Here is a 15,742-nt window from a genome sequence, read left to right as displayed (position 1 = left end):
TGCATCGACTTTCAAAGCGGCAGAGCAGTGAGTGCATTTCTTGTACTTCAGCAGCCCCTGCTCCACGGATATACAGCAACTTACGTCGGTTCTGTTGTATCGAAAATTTCGTGCAGATGACTCTCTGCGAAAGGCGATTTGTACCCGGAGATTCCATGCAGCGCGCATCATCCCAAATTACTAACTTGTACGCCTTGCACCTGAAGGCCAGGTGTCAATGCACCACTTTTAGCGATATATTGAACAAACGCAAATTAGATTAAATATAAATGAAAAGAGATACAAAAAAAACAGGGATAAACAGAGATACAAAAGTTGGAATCATGTGTTCGATATACGCATCAGCATATCCTTGAGAATCGTTTTGTTTTCTTTTTTTTTTTGCTAGGCACAGTTAATTACGTAAACCAGTAAACTAAGTGAACTCATGCGCCGGAATGCGGTCGCGGTGGCCAGGAATAAGGGTCGCCATTGTGTGATCCCCAGCGCGACTACACCGGCACTGAGCGATCATGGAATTTATGTTGCGTATGTACCTAGCACGTATTCACTCTACAAATGCGTTGCTGTATAGTGATGCAGGCTCGATGATATTGCCTTGACATTAGAACTCACTCTTTCTGGCTCACGATCTCTTTGGATCCGCATTCATATGTTTCCGTGGTGTGCGTGCTTTCCAGACCAGTGCAGGCGAGGAGCGAAGCCTGGGTGGAGTTCGCACTTACTCCCGCCACGACGGGACCAAGGTCCATCGCGGCCAAGTTCATATCGCAGCAGCTGAACGACGTCGAGGGCTTCCTGGAGGTCAACGTCCAGGGCGAAGAAGCCGCCAGTCCGACAATAACGAACGCCGTCGAATAGATGATCGCTGTTCGGTCACGCTGCGTGCCGAGTGGCTTTCAAACCTGGCAGATTCTGATGTTCGGCTTCCCGACTCTAACTGGCGACAGCGGAATATGGTGCGTGTCCGCCTGTGCCCCGTTCACGCAGGAGGCACACTCAGTGGCCGAGTTATGGAAGTGAGAGGGGGGAAAAAGAAAAAAAAGCACATTCCTCCATTTCTATCCTTCCTATTCCCACAAATATCGGCATAGTTTTGCAACTGGTCTGCTTGATTATCTTCGTTCCGGTCATAGATATATATATATTTTTTCGCACCTCTGTATTTTGGCCGTATGGGGTAGATGTCGCCTGATGTGTAAGCGCTATTTCTATTTCTTTCGCACAACCGCGTGCAGTGTTGCGCGGTACATTTGCATGAACGCACTAAAAAATTTACTGCCGGCACGAGTCTGTAAAGTTTTCACGAGGGTTGCATTGGCGGGGATAGAAAGAAAGGGATTACATCAAGGTAATAAAATGTGAAACTGCTTCGCGACTTGGTCCCACTGTAGTGATGTGATGGTTGTCTGAGTTTTGAGAGAGGCCAATAAAGCAATGTGTGAATCTGCAGAGTTTTTCTCTGATTTTCTTTCCTATTACCTGTACACCCTCCTCGTGATTGTATGTGCGTGCGTTGCTATAAACGGCGAAATCTTAGAGAAGTAGTATAATTGAAATCAATGGCACCCCCTCTCAGTTATAATATTCGCACACGTGGACACACACGTCTGTAGAAAAATAAAGCAGTTGTTTAGTACCACCTGGATCTTGGTCAATTTCCCGCACTGGGCACGCGCCATCAGAAAAGGAAAAACGAAACGGAAGCAGCCCAATAAATTTTGAGCGCACAATCAGACGAGGACAGTAAAGAACACGTAAGACACACAGGCGCTAACTTTCAACACTTTATTGAAACCCGCAGAGCGGAATTTATTATGACTCAGACTATTATGACTCAGACTTTATTATGACCCAGACTTCGACGTTATTGCGGAATTTATTACCTGCGTTGTCGGTGACTGTGTCATATTTTGCCTCCTGCGCAGGCGTCATGCATGGTGACGTGTGCCCCTATTATTCCGCTCTGCGGGTCTCAATAAATTGTTGAAAGTTAGCGCCCGTGTGCTTTACGCGTTCCTTTCTGCCTTCGTCTGCTTGTGCGCCTAAAATTTGTTGGCCATGTCTTACCAATACACCCAAGCTGCCACGATTTGGAAACCTAAGTAGGTCTCCTTGTGTCCATTTGCAAGCAACGCTCGATAACTCCTCAGTTCTCGCGAGCTACCAATTTCAAACTGCCATTACGCCAAGCGCCGCTTCCCCCATTTCTTAAACTCCCCGCCAGATGGTAGTAAAGACCCAGTCCCGTGTGACGATCCGTGAAGCAGCAGTTCGGCTGGAGTTAGCGGACAAAACAAGCGTCTGTTGGCAAATCTCTCAAAATCATTTTATCACAAGGGGGAGAGAAGGCAATGACCAATTTTAACGAATAAATTTAACGAATGATTTGTCGCCAAGTAGTTTCGTCTACTTGGGCCCTTTAAAATGTAGAAACACATGTCTCCACTACGGTGACAATTCTATTTAACATTAGCTGTAAAGTTTGTAATTAAGATATACTTATCGCACTTAGGCTTATTGTTGAATGAATTACCACTTAATTTTTCTTGGAAATACGCTCCGCCTCTCCTAGTGTTTGTGAAGGGCGGGCCCATCCGGCTTACCCCATCCACACCTCTCGCTGTATATAGCTTAATAAATGTTTTCCACCACCACCACCACCGCCTAAAGAAATTGTATTCCGGCTGTTATTTGTTAAAAGACACAGATTTTTATTAAAAGGCTATGACCGCAACGCACTTGCCGCCTTCGCAGGCCAAATCTTACGCCGAGGTGGAAATACTTTACCAATGCTAAAGTTATATTGAAAACACTAACTAACAGACACTTCTGAACTCACTTTTTAATTATTAACTTGATGGTGTTTAAATGGAGAAGTTGTCAGAATTTACGATACATCTATTTTTAGAGAGCCATAACAACCCAAACACACACACGCGCGCATGTGTGTGTGTGTGTGTGTGTGACGTCTGTTCTCGCAGAATCGCGTCTTAATTACCATTGGTCGCGAGGCCACGTCACGTGCGCGCTTCCACGAATCAGATGGCAGGAAAGGGAATACTTGCCGGTAAAGTATAATGTATAATGTAAATTAACGTGCATATAAAAGACTAAATTCAAAAGAAAAAATCCACGCATTTCCACAAAGTGAGTCATCACGATTGGGCGAAGCTCTGGGTATCGTACGTGTGAGTAACCGTACGTTACCCGAGCGTTGCCCCGTATAATGTAAACTGAGTCACATAAAGTGACATAATGTGACATAAAGTGACATAAAGAGTCGACGACAAAGCTAGGTCCTAAGGTCCGCTCACGCAGCTACGTTGAAGTCGCCGACTAGTATAAAGGGTTTGTGCTTGTAGGTGTTTTATATTGTTTTGTCACAATTATGAGTTATATTAGTCTATTGTTAAACCTATTGTTAAAACCGCGCATCTCCACGAAGTGAATCATGGCGAGTGGACGAGTAGGTGTGTAAGCACGGACACGGACGCCTCACGGACGGACATGCCTCGGCCTTAAGGTACTTCGCCCCTAAAACGTTCTTCGTAGCGAGTTTCTGACCTACGACCCCACGCTGAGAAGCTCAGTGTCTTACCCATTGGGCTAAACCGACGCTTTTTTAAAGACGATAGTCTTTCTTGGGGAACTTAAACGCAGAAATTTTGGTCTTTCTGTCTGTCTTTCTGTTTGTTTGTCTGTCACCCGATTCAGCAACCCGGCCAAAGTTGAACCACTTGACCACTTGCTTACCGCCCACGCATCTTGAACTGGTACGGCTGTTCATACTTGTGAACGTTGTCAATCAAAAAGTAAATATTACGCACATCTGAGGCCCAAAATCACTAGGTAAGTATTATGAGGTGTGTCCTTCAATAGAAAGTGTATAGATACGTAATTCTAAAGACCCTAGTTTCTTAAGCTGCGCTGAAAATACGATGCGCCGACGAAAACCCTTTGCCACGGAGGAACGAAAGAACTTTCCTCCTCCGTGCCCTCTGCACAAGCTCGTTTCCCGACGTATTGCGAGATGGCTCCCATATCTCACGCAGCGTAGAGTTACTGCATATGCTACCTTTAGGTAGCAGAGTTGCGCATCTGTCTTCCAAACACCGCTAGCAACCATGCGTTGCGGAGAAGCTGACGCTGGGGCCAATTTTTGTATTTCTCGATGGCGCCGCTGCAGCGAACTGGATTGACACTAGTCATTCACATTAAAGTAAATCACCGGTCTTCGACACGCCAAACATGTCGGCCGGTGACCCGGTAGGCGTGTCGCCTGCAAAAACGGTGTGAGTCTTCGCGACATAGCCATGGTTGCTAGCCAGACCTATGCGCAACTCTGCTACCCAAAGGTAGCATATGCAGTAACTCTAACGCAGCGCTCCTCTATCGTTCTTTCGACGACATTTTTTTTCTTCTGTGTTTTCTGCTTGCGGCACAAACCAGGCACAATTTGGCTCTCATTGTATATTAAAATCCCTTCAGCGTAATCAAGTCATCAAAAATAGCCACCCGCTCAGGAGGCTCACTTTGCGGATGGTATACTTCCCGAATACACGTGACAATCTCAGCGAAGTTGCTTCTCACCGGTCGGGTACCGACATCCGCATATTGCGCTGCCATTCTCGTTTTCCGTAGACTGTGGAGGCCAAGGAGCATAAGCATATCCTGCGGAACTCCTCCTTCGTTATCTGTGGACAAAAAGGGAATACCAGAAGTGTAATAGATGGTGGGTCTTTTCTCTTCTTCTTCTTCCTTTTTTTTAGTGTCAATTGTAAGTCATCCCGATGAAATATTGCATTCCAGCAATCGATAAAAATGTGGTCGATGATCTGTGGTTTTTTTTTTTTGCAATGTAAGCAGTGTACTGTCCATGGCACAAAAATTATTTTTTCATTTGGTAATGCTTTTACGGGTAGCGTGTTTGTGTACAGCTTAAAGAAAAATGTTTCTTGAGAAGATCTGACTGGCAATTGTGAACGAGGTTGGGTCTGTTGGTATTGCATATAACGAAAGGAAAAACAGCGCTTAAAAGACGGGTGTGTCGTTCTTTACTTGTCCCCGTCTTTTAAGCGCTGTTTTTCCTTTCGCTACCTAACTGGCATTTTTTTAAAGCCGTTTCAATACATCATCTCCTTGACCTCCCCAGTTTACAAACCTGTACAAAGGTATTGGCAACATTGCATTAACTAGATTTCTATACAGTGTTTTTCTTGCCACAGAGCACACATATTCAATGGAAAATCCAGCACGTGAAAAACGAAAAGATTAAACTACTTCACGCAAATAGCCAATAACACTTCCTCCCTTCATATCTGTGGTAGTTACAATGAATTGCGGCAGTGCTTTCCCCAACCGAACTTGAATCACTGTGCGCAGAAAATCATGTGTCTGATCACGCAAAAAAGAAAACTGTAGACAATGTGTCTGGTTATCAAATGTGACAGACTCCGCTCACCACTGGGGGCTGAACGAAACAAATTGGCTCTGCTTACCCTCTCCCAACTAGAAGCCCATATGCATGTGGCAGTAACACAACGCATTTTTTTTTTCACATTTGAACGAAACATACAAAAGACTTGTAAGGTATACATATACCGTACTTTCACTACTAGCTAAGAAAAGGTTGTGCACAGTAGCGCGTGTAAACATTGATAAATCTCGCCCGGCTAACCCTTTGCTTTTCCATTCATTCTTTAAGCTTTATCAGCCCAGTACCGCGTGCTATCTTTACAGGGCTCAAGCGGCAAAACCAGACACTACTTACTTGTTGTTGTTGACCAACGGACGTTTGCAAAATGAGCCGGCATAATGTCCCAACGACCGTGCCAAATACCGATGCACTTCTTCCATTTGATCTGAGATCCAGAGAGCAAAAGAGAGAAGCAGATGGAAATACGGGGAGGTTAGCCAGTTCATAGGTCGGCTGGCTACCTTGCGCTTGGGAAAAGAGGGGAAAGGGGCAATGAAAGTGAACAGAAAGGCGGCTGTAAATAAAAAAAGTAAAAGGAATAAGAAAAGAACGGAAAATGCAACAATGCTTAAAGTCTGTCGCTAAGACCGGTTGTCCGTAAAAAACGAACAGCGCTTTCAACGCCTTCTCCGCTGAGGGTGGTCTCGGCCAGTGTCCGGACCCCTTCCTCTGCAAATGCCGATTGTAATATGTGTTTAACACGCTCGAAAGCTATTTTCTGGGTGTACGCAAACGGGGACACTCACAGAGAAGTTGGGCAATCGTTTTCTCGCGGCTACAATAATCGCATGTGGCGTTGTTAGCCATTCCGATCCAAAAGCCTTGAATGTCTCATACTCGCGGCGTCCGTCCGTGCCCTGGAACGGTGCCAGCTGTAGCCTCTCCCCCTCACACTCTCTCAGCAATCACGTGATGGCACAGCGGCGTATAGCAACAGTTGGGCGTTGCTCCTTCCAACGAGCTTTGCGCAACTGTTGCTCAACGCGGCGGCGGCGTCCGTCCGTGCCCCCTCACACTCTCTCAGCAATCACCTGATGGCGCAGCGGCGTGTGCGGCAATGCTCCTTCGTCAGACGTCTCGTTGCAGCAGTCGAGTTAGTCGGATGGCTCCCAAGCGGCCCGGTGATGATTCCACGGCAAGCGGTTCGGAGAAGCGCCCCAAGAGTGTGGATTCCCCCGATACCATGGCATAGTCAGTCGAATGGCCACAGGCTTTCGCGGAACACACTTTGGAATTTACGTAGTTAAAACGTGTCCTTCAATTTTTTTTGGGAAGGCTTCTCCAAGCCACAGGCGGCACAGAAGCGTCCTCTGAGCTCGGGATATTCCTCACGGAAGACGGAGCTGAAGATTCGGATCAAATCTGTGGAGACGAGCGTTGGTGAATTCGGTCAAGTTGCACTGTGCAAGTGGAGTTCACGTGCGAGCGAACGAAGCCTTGCAGTTGCGTCGGTTCTGGATAACGGTATATCTATTATAGTGGGCCCCATCATGGGCAGACTGGGCGGCCTCGTCTGCCCGGTCGCTACCATAATACCGCAATGACCCATTATCCACTGATACGCTATGTTGTGTTTTTCTCGACTGCATGGTGATGAAGTCTTATAACAGCAACTAGTTGTTCATTTGGTCCATGACGAAATGGCGGCATAAGACACAGAAGAGGTGCCTTGGGTTCGCAGAAGATTGACCATGCCTTTGACGGTCTTCGATAGCAAACTCTAGTGCGGCACGGAGGGTGGCGAGTTCTGCAGCCGTCAGTGATGTGAAATGTGATGTCTTAAATTTTATGGTGGCGGTCTTCGTGGGAATAACCACTGCTCCTGCTGAGGTTGCAGAGGAAACTGAACCGTCCGTGTAAATCTGAAGACATCCACTGTGTTTCTCGTGCAGAACTGAAGCGTGGCTTGCTTCAGGCCTAAACATTCCAGCTTGGTTTTGCTTTTGATTCCATAAATGGTTAGAAGGGCTTCTAGGAGATGCAGGGACCACAACGGTATTGATGGTCTTGTCACAGGCGCGAATATCGATGGTAGAGCTGCACGATGAACAACAATGGTACTCAACACAGAGCTTGGCCTAGAAGCATGAAGTCAGGTCAGGTGGTATCCGGGCGAAATGTCTGATGTGCATTCTTTGAGCATCGACGCGAATGTATGATGTGATTGGGTGGGCACGTGCGATGGCCGCAGTCGTTGCTGAAGATGCGCATCTCGAAAGGCCAAGGCGTATTCTCAGTGCTTGAGCTTGAATCGACTGCAGGACACGTATGTTTGTTCTTCCTTCGGGTCCTGCCCTGCACAGGTAAGCTGTAGCGCATAAAGCCGAGAATCAGTACGGTGTAAAGGTGAAGCACCGCTCGTACAGATGCACCTCAGGATTTTCCCGCACGAAATCTTAGCGCGTGTGTGATCATGGTCTCTTTTTTTCATTTTCATATAGGAGACTGCGAGCTGTCGTCAGCGTGTGCCAGTACTTCAGAAAGCTGTAGCTTGAAACCTCGGATGTTTTCACTGTGTATCACTGCTAAACAGAAGGGCTCGATGTATAAGGCAAAAAGAATTAGGCGTAGAGGACATCCTTTGTATGAGGGAAGACATCACTGAAAGCTTTGGGCTGAGCGATTTAGTAATCATAAACATTGTTGTGCATTGCTCGTGTGCCATTCGAGCACCATCTAAAATTACTTTTCCGACGTTCACGTATTCTAAAACAAGAAAAACATCATCGTGAGAGACGAGGCCGAAGGCTTTCGCCAGGTTGAGCTGCGTCAAAGGAACGCGTTTAGCGAAAGCGTCGCAACACTCTAGAACACACTAAGGGTGCAGCCTCTTATGCAGCAAGTTTGGTGCGGACTGACTAAATTTGTCATGACTGCTTGACCTCTATATCGCGGTGAATGTCTTGTAATCGGTATTCGTGAGGCTAACTGCCTCGTATGCCCCAACCGATAAAATTCCCTTGTAATTTGTTTTCGGTACTAAAACCATGTGCGCCTTTTTGGAAAGACGGCGGCACTCGTTTCTTTTCGTATGCCTCAGTGCATACATGCACCAACATGCCCGCAAGCCCAGGTCCAAGTACATTGTAGAAAGCCGCTCCTAAGCCCTCGGGACCCGACGACTTGCCTCTATATAGGAAGTTCTTCGATCGCTCATTCTATTTCTCGCGCGCTTACCGGTTGCTCGAGACTAGCTTTTACCTCGTTATCAAGACGCGGCATGAAATTCAAGGAACTTACTTCGTGCTCAGCTACCACATGAATTGAAATACCGAACATTTTGCGGCAACATTCCCCAAAGGCCTGTTCTATCACATTCATGTCGGAAGGAACACCATCGCGGTAATTAATATGTGTTATTTCATTTTTCTTCACATGCCGCTTTTCATCAGCAATAAGCGCTCTTGTTCGGCGTTTCATCGCAATCTTTACGCCCTCGCCCGAATAACCGCTGCTCTGTATTTTTTTGTGGCCACAGCTTCAATAATTTTTTCGTGAAACTTTCCGTTTTCATCACTGCCTTGAATGACAGAGAATTGAGTTCCTTCTGAAGTTCACTTTCTTTGATTTTTTAAAAAATCCGGCTCTTTACATCGTTTACAAATTCTGTCATCACTCAGGTGCTTTCCGTTAAATTTACAAAGCGCCCAGTCAAACCTTAGCTTCGTTGACTTGTCACCAAGCACAAAACACACTATATCATTGTTGCTAAAGGAAACCGGTTGTACAATCTAGCTATCGCATAAAGGCACTGTAGTTATAACGTGATAGGAGCTCTGTCAAGCCTTGGTTGGTTATCTTGCTGATAATGCGTAAATTGCGGCTGCGATGTATTGGCCAAAAGGCGACCAACGTCTTCTAGCTTGTAATCGTTTACTAAAGCGTTCAAAGCGCTGCGCTCTTGTAAAGGGCGAGAGCACGTTCAGCACGATCTTCTGCAAAGAATTCATATAGTGCATTTTTACCGAGTTTTTGTAGGGCATTCTCTAATACCATCGCACTTACATGAAATATTGTGGCAAGGTTGTCTGGTCCTCAAAATTGGCTTCTTGTTTGTTAATCTTCTTGTTGTTAAACTATTTTTGTTAAGGACTGGTGTCTTTTTTCACCTAGTTGCTATTTTCTTGAGCGTGGCGGTTGTACATGTACGGTGACATTCGGGTATATATATATATATATATATATATATATATATATATATATATATATATATATGGCCTGGGGATCGCAGCCTCCCACGCTTCCATGAGGAGGCTTGGGTCCGCATCTGTTGCTGCTGCTTGTAGCGCTGGAAATCTTTGCTTGCATTGCAGTAGAAGGTGTGCCAGAGGGGCTGCCACATTGCAGTGTGGGCAGATGTAGACGTGTAACGTTGGTCTCATATGGTACAATAGGATGCCATAAGTGAACGTATTGCTTTGAAGTCGCCTGTAGTCGGTGCCTCCGTCTCTTGTGAGTTTGGGATGTGGGGGAGGGTATAACCTGCGTTCAAGCCGATAGTGTTGCAGCAATGCGTGGTAGGTTAGGGGCATCGATTCTGCTTCTTCTGCAGACGTTGTTGTGTGGAAGGTGCCTTGGATCTCGTACAGGGAGGCCCGGTTGACGCATGCGCGGGCCGCTGTGTGTGCCGCTCCCTTCCCTTCGAGGCCCTCGTGACCCGGAACTCATACGATGCAGGTGTAGGGGGGAGGAGTGAAGAAAAAAAAGTCAGAGAAGTTGGTGTGCACGTTCCTTCGAGCCATTTTACTTCACTGGTGAGCCAAGATGTGTCCTTTGGCATGAATCTTTCCCCGCCATTCTTAGGACGCTTAGGAGCCTCCGCCTACTGACATTGTTGAGGAGGTGCCACCGCCAACTGTCGAAGGAACAAGTGGCATTGAGGTGACTACACCAGTGCTACAATAAAACGAACCCAATGTTCCATCTCAGAAGTTCCCTTTAGTGGTGGCTACAGGACACCTTGGCCAACACGAAGGGCCAAAATCCGTCACAATGTATTCACCCGCACCACGTCGTCTGCTCAGCGTCCTCCTGGAGTCTACGCGCACGCGTTAGGCGAGTAAAGCTAGCAGACGGCAACGTCGGAAAAAGCAGCATGCCTGCATCGAAGCTGGTGCCCTACGCCTCGAATTTATCAAGTCGTCATTTGCTGTGTGGCCCGTAAGTTCCAAACTTACACTTGTATTTGATGTAGATTTATGCGCTGACGCTTCGACAGCAATGTATTCTTGACTATTTCGCGCTGTTTCCAAGAATCATTATCAAATTCTGTGCGCGTTAGGCTTAGCAGGCATGACTAAACAAACAACTCATCTCGCTAGTAATGACAAACCGTACCTGATGCTTTGTCCCTCAGCGTGAGATGACACAGAGCGATGGCTGATTTAACCATTTATTTATTGCTTTCAGCGTAGTGGGCGAATAGCAAGCTCAAGTTTGCATCGAAGCGGGCGGTGGCGCCTTCAAGGCGCTGCCATGCCATACTTCAAGGAACAGCGCAAAGAAGCAAGATGCACGTAGCGCTTCTTCTGTTCTCCTGTCGTTTCTTGCACTCTTCTTTCAAGTATATATGTACAACCAACAAGCCCAACTATCCGCACTTTTGGCGCTGCCATGTTGATTTGTAACCACAGTTACCGGCAGTAATGGACCTTTTTACAAACCCACGCGACCCCCTTGCAACGGCCTGCCGAAGAGCTCGGATGAAAGCGCTCAGGGTTTGATATCGTCTGCTATCGCCATGTATCGCCATGTATGAAAGTTGGTAAAGTCATTCCAGTGTACAAATCTGGTGACCCGAACCACCCGGGTAGTTATAGACCAATAAACTATTCTCAGTACAGTGAACACCCTATTCGAAAAACTCATTGCATTACAACTAAATGCATTCTTTGAGAACAATAACATTATCTGCCCGCAGCAGCATGGTTTCATTGCAGGTAGATCTACTGCAACCGCCGTTTCAACACTTTCACAATTCATTAACACCGCTCTAAACAGGCAGGACGTTGCAGTATCAATATTTCTCGATGTAAGGATGGCGTTCGACACAATCTGTCATGCTAGACTATTTGAAAAGTTAGAGTCTTATGGAGTCGTTGGAAACGCACTTCAATTCACCCAGAGCTATTTCCACGCACGTAGACAGCAAGTAGTAATTGACAAACATTGCTCTACTTTTGCTGATGTCACATGCGGAGTACCACAGGGATCGGTTTTGGGTCCCATTTTCTTCTCTTTATACGTCAATGATCTACCGCTAGCTCTTAAGTTCACAAAAGTCCTAATGTGTGCTGATTACACAGCATTACTTTACTCAGGTAACTCACTTCCTTCACTGCAAGACGTTATATCGAAAGAAATGACAATAATAAATAAGTGGTTTACAGAAAACAGGCTAGCCATAAATACTGAGAAAACTCAATACGTCGTATTTCACTCAAGCAGAAAAATAGTGAACTACAGCAGCCTTAAAATTTCTCTGGCCAACCAAACTCTGAATAGGGTTGACTCATCCAAATACTTGGGAATTCTTTTTGACCATCACTTGCACTGGAGAGACCAGATCAATGCTGTGAGTAGAAAACTAGCTTTCAGCTGTTATGCACTGGTCCGTTCCCGCCAATATTTTCCTCGTTCTCTACTTCGTTGCATATATTCTTCTCTGTTTCATTCACACCTCGGCTACTGCTGTGAGGCCTGGGGCCTAACATACAAAACTTATTTAAGACCTATACTCCAGTTACAAAAACCTGCTTTAAGAATAATAACATTCTCCCCCGTTCATTACCCCAGTGGCACCCTATTCAATGATCTTCATATTCTCTCATTTAGGGCGCTAAGAAATTATAAGGTAGCTTGCCTAGTTCACAAAATACTGTACACAAACTTTCCACTACCCAACACCATATTCAACTTCCCGCGTGCAAACACCAGACAAACAAGTCAGTTAAATTTAAATCTTCCTCCCTGTAACAACGTTTATGGCGAACGATTGCTAGAATTCTTCGGAGCTGTAACCTGGAACACTGTGCCTCTGGAAATAAACACTACGCGTAACTTCAACCTTTCTTGCAAACGCTTTTTCTTGTCTAATGAATTGTAATCACCTTCCGTACGTAGATTGTACATCACTGAAACTTCCATATGTATAAAACCAATCATTTTTCATGACCAATCATGTGCGTTGCTAACTTTTATGTATTTTCTCTATTGGACCAGCTACTAGCCACGTAGGCTATTGGTCCAAATATTATGTACGCATTTTTTGTATACATGTCTTAATAAACTCATTTTGATTTGATTTGATTTGATTTATTTGATTTGATTTGAATGGTTGCCGTGACAGACGCCAGCATCATGAAGCGTTATCAGGCTGTTGTAGGTGAGCAATTAGTGGGCAAGCTTGCTGATTTGTTCCAATGAATGTTAATGTTCCGTCATCATACTTAGAGGCTCGAGACATCAAGTAAGTCAGCAGTTTCTTACTTCATTTGTTACTGAAAGCGCGTCGCCGGGACGGGCATTATAGATTTTGCCCTTACTGCAGTTCCGTCCGTGCTCAAACACTACAGAAAAACCCCGTATTATCGTCCCGACCTTTCGGAGTATCACGTGGCGTAGTTTCTTGCCTCGTTTCTCATGAAAAAACTTAAAATTAGTCTGAGTCGGTGCTTCGCAAACACTGTCAACCAATTCCCGTACTCCAATCTCGAAGGCAATACTTTATCTCCATGCAAATGCGCAGATGTTCGAAAAAAACGGCGGAATTCCCATATCTGCATATTAGGGTTCGAATCATTCAACATTACACTCAATATGGTCAACCATTTTATTTATAAAGAAAAAGGCTCCTCAATTACTTTTGTTTTGCGATTGGTGCACTGAGTTCGCGCTAAGTTGACGTTTGCATGGCGGTAAGGCATGTACTTCGAGATAGCGAACTTAAAAATATAGCGGATTTAAAAAATATATAAATGCAGAAACGGGCGTATTCCACCTAAAAATTTTCACGAAACACTTTGCACTTACCGCTGCACTGCTCGTGCCCAAATCTTACAGAAAAATCAGATTTTAAGTCCTGATCGTTTACAGTAATGCTATTGTCAATGAGGGACTATGCTATTATTTACCTAGATTTTTTTAGGGGAAAAACTTAAAGTTGATTTAGTTTATGGGGAAGCTTCTTCCATGAAGGCGTTATCATGGGCGCTCTCTACCGGCAGCTGTTCGAGACGAGAAGCCCTGTGCTCTAGCGGAGAAAGCAACTTAAAACTCAAGAAATGAACTTTATTTCAGCTTTGCACTCCCTTAGACGCCACGCACTTCAACTGCCGGAGCAGATCATATTCTGGAACGATAAGAAACATACGACACATGTCGCTTTCATGCCGCGATCAAGTAGTTCTGCCCTCTCATCTGCCCAAAAGGTGGTCATGCAATTTGTGCGCGCATCCAAAAGACGCGGTTCAAGACGAGGATCGAGTTGGCGCAACTTCCGCTGTGCAGAATAAGTGGTCCGTTGAACTACGGACATCTGCACTGAGGCAGACCTTGACCACTGGCCGAGATCCTACAGCTGCTACAAAGCCTATATGTGCAACTTAGGTACATGTGCTCACTTGTTTGCCCTCCCACCAATTCCATGCAGTGAGCAGCGAATACTAAAGCGCGAGTCAGCCAATGAATGAGGAGAGCCGGCTGTGCGTCCTGAGAAAGAATCCCAGAAAGGAGCCTCGAAAGTTGTGCGACATTGGTCCTTCCATGAAGCTTCCATTCGGTCGGCATCGCTCAGAGGTTAAAAGAGGCAGCGGAAGAGGACAGTGCGCCTTTCTTAATCGGAATCTTTTTAATGGCGCTAGCACCCAGCGACATTGTGTTTCTAGCAACATCGTCCAAGTCTCACGTCTTGGCAACTCGCGTTGCGTGAAGATTGTCTTCAAAGGTGACATATTGCCATCCCACGTGAAGGTGGGACACTTTCGTCACGTGGTCCGTCCGTTTACACCAAGACCACTCCAGTGCCGTAAATGTCAAAAAATGGGTCATGTGAGCGGAGTTTGCAGGAACGTGGCGATTTGCCCCCTCTGTGCAGAGCCACACAATGCGGAATCCTGCCGAGCAACTGCCCTCAAATGTACCAACTGCCATGGAGCACACGAAGCCTCATCAAGGGACTGTCCATTAGGGAAAAAAGAATGGAGCGTCATGAAACAGATGGTACGGGACGGCTCGACGCACAAAGAGGCTGCTGATGTGGTGAGAAATAGACAACGACGCTCGCGTCGGCGACGAAGGTCTAAGACTACTGCTACCCAATCTGGACGGACAACGCGATCTCCTACACCGACAGATGGTCAGACTTCCCTTAAGCGACAGCTACCACTACTGCCGCCACCACCACCGCCCAACGCATCACAATTGGAGAGCCGGAAAGACGCAGAAGCTTTGAAAGCGGCGGCGGATGTCGCGTGGCCCTCACTGCCACCACTGCGCACTCATAAAGAGCCGATGCAGAATGCCCCGCAGTGTGCTTCATCGTCCACAGATGATTGTCACGACAAGAACCTACAAGTCCTCGCTGTGTTGAGGTCTCTCATGACCACGATGCGCACTCTCCTCAACGGAATGACAACCCCGTCGGCTCAATGCGCTCTGCAAGTACTGGATTCCTTGGAGCCAATCCTTGCAAGCCTTTTTTAGCATCTCGCAGAGGAAATGATGTCAGATATTTTCCCGTTGTGACTGTCTGTGTGTATGCGGTGAACACTGATGTGTGCACGCGTATTACTTGTTCCCTCTTTCCTCCTTGCTCTCTCTCTTCTTTTTTCTCCCCTTCCCCCTCCCCCCGTGTAGGGTAGCAAACCGGGTACAACCTGGTTAACCTCCCTGCCTTTCCTTCGCTTTTATCTCTCTCTCTCTCTCAAGGAACACACCGGATTTCGCTCCCCAGCCAACCGTAAGTTTAGCGTTGGCTCGAATGTTATGAAACACCCAATAAAAAATGAAAACACATATAAAAAGGAGATAATGGTTCAAGTTAAGAGTTTTGTAGGATGCATAGGATACCGGAGCATGTGTTTAGTTGAAATAAGGGCCAATTCACTGTCAGGGTAATTAACAAAATCTAATTGAATTAGTTCACTGAAAGAGCAGCCTGCTTTCTTGGGAACACCTGCGATCGTTGCGGCACCTTCCGGAGCAGATCTCAACCTCGCGCTTCTCTCTATGCGGCCTCTTATGTGGGGCGCTTAAATTGATTGC

General features: G+C 46.2%; 1 protein-coding gene across 1 annotated transcript in view; it reads left to right on the top strand.

The window, feature by feature from the left end:
- The window catches only part of LOC119372031 (annulin), a 57,607-nt gene extending 56,155 nt beyond the window's left edge, over window positions 1–1,452 (top strand). The window contains exon 16 of the mRNA XM_037642475.2: window positions 681–1,452. Coding sequence (XP_037498403.1) covers window positions 681–861 — 181 coding nt within the window. The 3' untranslated portion in view covers window positions 862–1,452. The remainder of the gene's footprint in view (window positions 1–680) is intronic.
- The last annotated feature ends 14,290 nt before the right edge of the window (window positions 1,453–15,742 follow it).

This window comes from Rhipicephalus sanguineus, chromosome 1 (assembly GCF_013339695.2).
Source record: "Rhipicephalus sanguineus isolate Rsan-2018 chromosome 1, BIME_Rsan_1.4, whole genome shotgun sequence".
NCBI classification, from domain to species: Eukaryota; Metazoa; Arthropoda; class Arachnida; order Ixodida; family Ixodidae; genus Rhipicephalus; species Rhipicephalus sanguineus.
The sequence above is the reverse complement of the archived record's forward strand: the minus strand, read 5'-3'. Positions and strand labels throughout refer to the sequence as shown.